The sequence below is a fragment of the Micrasema longulum genome, unplaced genomic scaffold (assembly GCF_059751315.1).
Source record: "Micrasema longulum isolate JH-2025_06_02 unplaced genomic scaffold, ASM5975131v1 h1tg000720l, whole genome shotgun sequence".
NCBI lineage: Eukaryota > Metazoa > Arthropoda > Insecta > Trichoptera > Brachycentridae > Micrasema > Micrasema longulum.
Genome location: NW_028277916.1, coordinates 530,887 through 536,557, shown reverse-complemented (window position 1 = coordinate 536,557; position 5,671 = coordinate 530,887). Strand labels below are relative to the sequence as shown.

The window sequence follows — 5,671 nt, the reverse complement described above, 5'->3', positions numbered from 1 at the left end:
ATTTGATGAATCAACAAAAATTAGCGTTGCACACATATTAAAATGATACCTAAATAATAAATTATGCCATTTGAATACAAGACAAAAGGTATCTGAAAATGAAACAAAATTACAATAGTGATAAAATTATTTAGTAGTATTTAGAATTCAGCATTTACATTGCACCAATATAAAAGTTTTACATACTTTTCATCACAATAAAATAATTGTGGAGAAAATTCTAGCACTGTGATTTTAGTGAATTGTGTATGTATATAGAAATTAAAACAGCAAGAAGGTTGTGTTCATAAAAAATTCAAAAGGATAAAATGTAAATACATTTATATTTTTTTAATTTCTCATTCTTAATACCCATTTGCACTTTACTCGGTTGTATAAATCCTATATTATACTTTCAGAATGGGTGATATTACTCTGACTTAACACATTTAGTGCGGATAAAAATACCCGTCACATGCGAAATGAGTAAAAATATTAAGGAACAAACACTGCACTGTATCCAGTACAAAAAATTTACTAATCCCTTTCATTTTGTCTGTATATACATTACTTACAAAGATTTGTTTATTTGAGAGGTACAAGGTCAAAGGTACATATTATAAAACAATATAAACATATTAAAATAAATAACAAAAAATATTAATGATAAATAATCATTTGTAATTCTCGAGAATCTGCAAATAATATAAGAAATATTTTATTAACATGTGAGAATTGTAATAACATACATACTTATATTTGACAACAATTTGTCACAGATTAAGAAAACAGCTCACCACATTATTACGTTATTATAAAAGTTAGGTACAAACAAGTCAAGTTACCTTTACTATTATTTGACTATTGAATTAACACAGCTGTGTTGAAAGAAAGACTATATTATAGGGAAGGTGGACGGTTCCTCAACAGCAGTGACTCCTAGCAGGTTCTGCTTCCACTAGATTAAAGTCCAATCCGTTGGGCCGATTGAATCCTGTTTTAATTCCGTCCCATCCATCTTCTACTTTATACTCTCCTGTCTGTATTCTGTTGTAAACTTCTTCAGTAACCACTGAGAATGCTTCTTCCACATTCTGTCCAGTCTTAGCTGATGTTTCCACGTGATGTAATCCTAAAAATAATATAATTTGAGTCAAACAATAATTTTAATAATTCAATACATTAATCATTAAAATTATACTAGCCGGCAACAGTCAGCTAGTAATGGAAGATACTGGAATAAATCATTTAAAAAATGGACTTTTTGCTTTATTTGTACAATGCGACAATACCAGGGCTTCTGATTGAAAGAATAATAATAATAGAATGAAATGATGGCATAAAAAATAAATATTAAGAAGATTCGTAAATGTTAGATAATCTATAATATTTATCTTATTATCAATGCAGACCCGGTCACTGTTCACACTGGTGACACATATTTGAAAGGTCCATTTTATGTATGAATTCTTAGAATGTAACGGTCAGTAACAGCTGACTTTAGAATTTTTTCATAACCATAAGTTAATAAATAAACAACTAATTCACTATAATATTTGAGTTTGTCCAAATGTTCGTAGACAAAAGACTGGATTTCACCCCCTCGGGAGTCGTTAAGATTAACAAATTACAACAGGGATGGAAAATACCTTAAATAAGGGAATATGGAAGTCTAGACATTTACAGGGCTTATGACCTGTCATTGGCTACCAGCCAAGACTGGATTTCACCCCGTATGGAGTCAGGAATGGAGAACATCTTAGAGAGGAGAATATGGAAGTCATATATTCACATATTTCTTCAATTGGAATAATTCAAAAACAATTTTAAATCAACAGGTGGAATCACCTGTTGATTTTAGTGAAGTTAGAGAGCTGAAACCTTTATTGTTATGAAAAGATTCTTCTGATTGAATTATTTCACATACAAGGCAACTCCTGAAAACAATTTTCCAATTTTAAAACTTCTGGGACCAGCTGGTTTTCCTTCTCCGAGATATTCTTCATCCCTGTTGTAATTTGATAACTAATTTAGTTGTTTATTATCTTCATATACACATAATATGAAATATGTACATAAAAATGTAAGTACTTGTAATAAATATTGTGCGATAAAAAAATTGATGCGCTTTTCAACACAAAAATAGTGAATCAAAAAAAAAATAACTTACTCGAAAAAACTTTTATTTGTTAAAGAACTTTTAAAAATTTAATTACTGCAAAAACGACAACTCTGGTGTTTCATAGTGCCCATTTTGTTATTTAATTTGAGTTGTAATCTTTTCATTTTAAAATTAAATAAAGGATAGGAAGCAAAAATGCTTGTAGAATCTGCAAACTCTTCTTAAATTGGTTTAAATCATTGTTCTGGTCGTTTATTGATTAAACATTGTTGTTTATTATAGAAATAAAAGACCAGTGATAATCCACTAATTCGGAATAACCAGTTACCAGTTTCATCACTTTCGAGACCGGAATCACACAAAAATAACTCAATTAAAATTACTATTATATAATTTTGAATTCTGTGTCCTAACTGTTTTGTATAAATGCATCTAATTTTATAATAAAGATACCAGTCTCGAAGATGTCGCAAAAGCGATGAAACCAGTCACTATTTTTTTCCAAATTTTTGGACTTTTCTTTTATTTCTATAATAAATTACTTACAAATTTTTTAGTAAAGAGAATTTTTACTTACAAATTTGAAAGTTTTAAATAATGTTATCCTGCTGTATGATGCAAATAATATGTAACAATGCTGATGAAATTTTGTTTTTTTTTATTCAGAAACTTTTAACTTAACATTATTTATTTACCCTAGTATTGCACTAAAACATGTATTCAGATTTATATTGTATTTTATAGATCACCTAAATTAAATGAATTTATAAAATAATAGTGATAATAATTACTAACAAATAAGACCTCATTAGTTTTCTCATGAATTGTGTCATAAGTTGCATTAATCACATTCTCAATTCATGCACACTGACTAATAATTAAGTATATTGTTTATAAATTGAAGTTTTCTCTAATACAAAATTAATTGCATGCGATATGAGTGAAGAAAACTATAATATATACAGATTAAATCACTTAAAACTACGCGTTACCGAAATGAGTTCAAAGTAGCAGCATTGTTGATTAAATTATCTTGAATATGGTAAAATACAGATAAATTGTTATTAGTGAGATTTTCATGCTACTAAAACATCATAAAGAATGTAAATTTAAGTGTGTTTTTTTTTAAATTAATTTGGCACCAAATCACCAATCTACAAATAATATCATTTAACATTTTCTATTGTAATATATTTTATCGTAAATAGATAGTAAGATTTATTTACTTGTAGAGTTATTATTAAATTACATTAGAATTCTAAGAAATTCAATAACATTTAAAGTGAGAATCAAAAATCAGAAATCTAACAAGGAAAATACTCCACAAGGTCGTATAAACAGAATATTTCAAATTTCACCTACTAAGTTTCAGCCAATCAATAGAAGTCTGTAGATGGTGCTGACAAAGAAAGGACAGGAAAAGGAGACAACTTACCATTCTGTTCGGCAAATGCTCTCGCTTCTTCACAGGACACTTCTCTTCTCGCTCCATTTTTATTTCCTGACCCCACCAAGTCTACTTTACAGCCAACAAGAGCAAACACGGGTCTGTGTGGCTCGATGTGTCGCTTAGCTTCCATCATCCAAAGTGGAATATGTTCGAAGCTGGATCGATTGCACACATCGTACACCAGTAAAGCTCCGACGGAATTTCTATAATAAGACTTCGTAATAGATCTAAATCTCTCTTGGCCCGCGGTATCCCATAGTTGTAGTTTAATTCTCGTCCCATCTTTGACTTCTAGCAGCCGTGCAAAAAAGTCAACTCCAACAGTCGGATCTGATAGCTATACAAAAGGATATTAGTAAAACAAAAACATAAATTTCAAAACATCGTGGTTACTATTTGATGATATAATACACCCACCTCAGCGAATTTACCATCAGTGAAATACTTTAAAAGAGAACTTTTACCCACTGTACTGTCACCGATTAAAATTAATCTAAACTGATAGTCAAAAATCGGATCAACCATTTTGATATTTATAATGAGAAATGCGCATTAACTTATAGCATTAATCACAAAACCCAAATATCAAATAAATAATCACAATAAAATTACGTCGCACAAAGAAAACAAAAACGCTAAATAATATTTTCTGACATTAATGCAGTCCATAGAGATACCAGTTTTATCGATAAGAACAAGATAAGTCCATAGACAACTGAACAGACAATATCGCATAGAAGATTTTTAGTATTATAAATAATATTTACAACACGAATATGACGAATAACACCGCAAGTCCCAATAAGGAACCCCTACGCGAAATTGTATCCAAAAAATGTATTCTTACGCGCGGTGAAAATTAGAGCATTAAATTGTAATGCGAAGATTCTTGAAAATTTATGAAAAAATAGTATAAAATATTTTAATGAAAACAAACTACTTTGCATGATGTCACTAGTTCTTCCGAATCAACCAATGGTTGATAACCAAGACTTGTGATAGGTTTCTTGGTTTTCGATAAGTCAACTGACAAATCAGCGGAACTCGTCAAGAAGACGGGGAAGAGAACTTGAAACGTCACACGCGAAGTAATTTCAAAAATACAAAACTTTGAAAAGTCATAGCGCCGATAATACGATACATAATATATTTTTTTAAATTTTGGATTAGTTTAATAGGCTATTAAAAAAAAAAATAGTTAAACACCTCTAAGTTCATACGCCATTAAAATTATAAAAAATAATAATTAAACTACCACTGAACTTTCCCATTATTACAGTGCATTTAAACAGTATTGAGCACCCAAGCTATAAAAAAGAAATCTAAACTCTTTGGGAATCGAACCAGGAGCCTAATGCATTGAATAAGTTAGGTTAAGGTACTCAGAGACCGCCAACCCAATTAATGTATTATATACTTTAAAGTATGGCAAAACATTATTTAATTTTCATTCTTAGTGCATGAGAATAAAGCGAATTGTATTATTCCAAAATAACTTACATGTTCATTTTAAATACGCAAAACATGTTTTCATTAAGTAAATATAAATAATTGTGGGGTAAATTACTACAACTAGGTAACTTTAAAATCAGGATTTTGGAGTCAACCACTAAAAACACATTTTTGTGCCTTCCTCCATAAATGCTTCAGATAAACGAGACGTAATGCATTGAAATAATCATCATCATTCCATGTTCGCTCCCTAGCTGGAACATATGGTATCCACAAAGAGCCTCCATGCATCTCTGTCGGCCGTCAACTCCTTTGCGTCCTCCAAGTGCAAGTCAGGTTCTCATCCCGAAGCTCTGACATAAACTGCCTGCGAACTGTCAGCAGTGGACGTCCAGGACGTCGAGAACCTAATGCCTCCTAAAGTAGGCAAGCGTGGTTTAGGCTCTCAGGAGGCATAAGCAGTATATGGCCTAGCCAACCGTATCGCCTCCGCTTGACGACAGTTGTCACCAGAGTTTGCTGTGTCCGTTTTCTTATTACCTCATTCCTCACAAAGTCAAACCATCGCACACCCAAGATTCTTCTGAGACACCTATTCTCAAAACTCAGAATTTTGCTATATTGGGCCCTAGTGAGGTGCCACGATTCGCATCTGTAGAGAAGAATAG

The 5,671-nt window shown here is 31.2% G+C and overlaps 1 protein-coding gene across 1 annotated transcript; it reads right to left on the bottom strand.

The window, feature by feature from the left end:
* Positions 1 to 642: 642 nt before the first annotated feature.
* On the bottom strand, positions 643 to 4,220 carry Rab39 (RAS oncogene family member Rab39). The gene is made up of 3 exons (XM_088229857.1): positions 3,969 to 4,220; positions 3,537 to 3,888; positions 643 to 1,111 (listed from the first exon to the last, which is right to left on the bottom strand). The coding sequence occupies exons 1-3, from the start codon at positions 4,074 to 4,076 to the stop codon at positions 903 to 905; spliced, it is 669 nt and encodes a 222-aa protein (XP_088085983.1). The 5' UTR covers positions 4,077 to 4,220; the 3' UTR covers positions 643 to 902.
* Between the last annotated feature and the right edge of the window lie 1,451 nt (positions 4,221 to 5,671).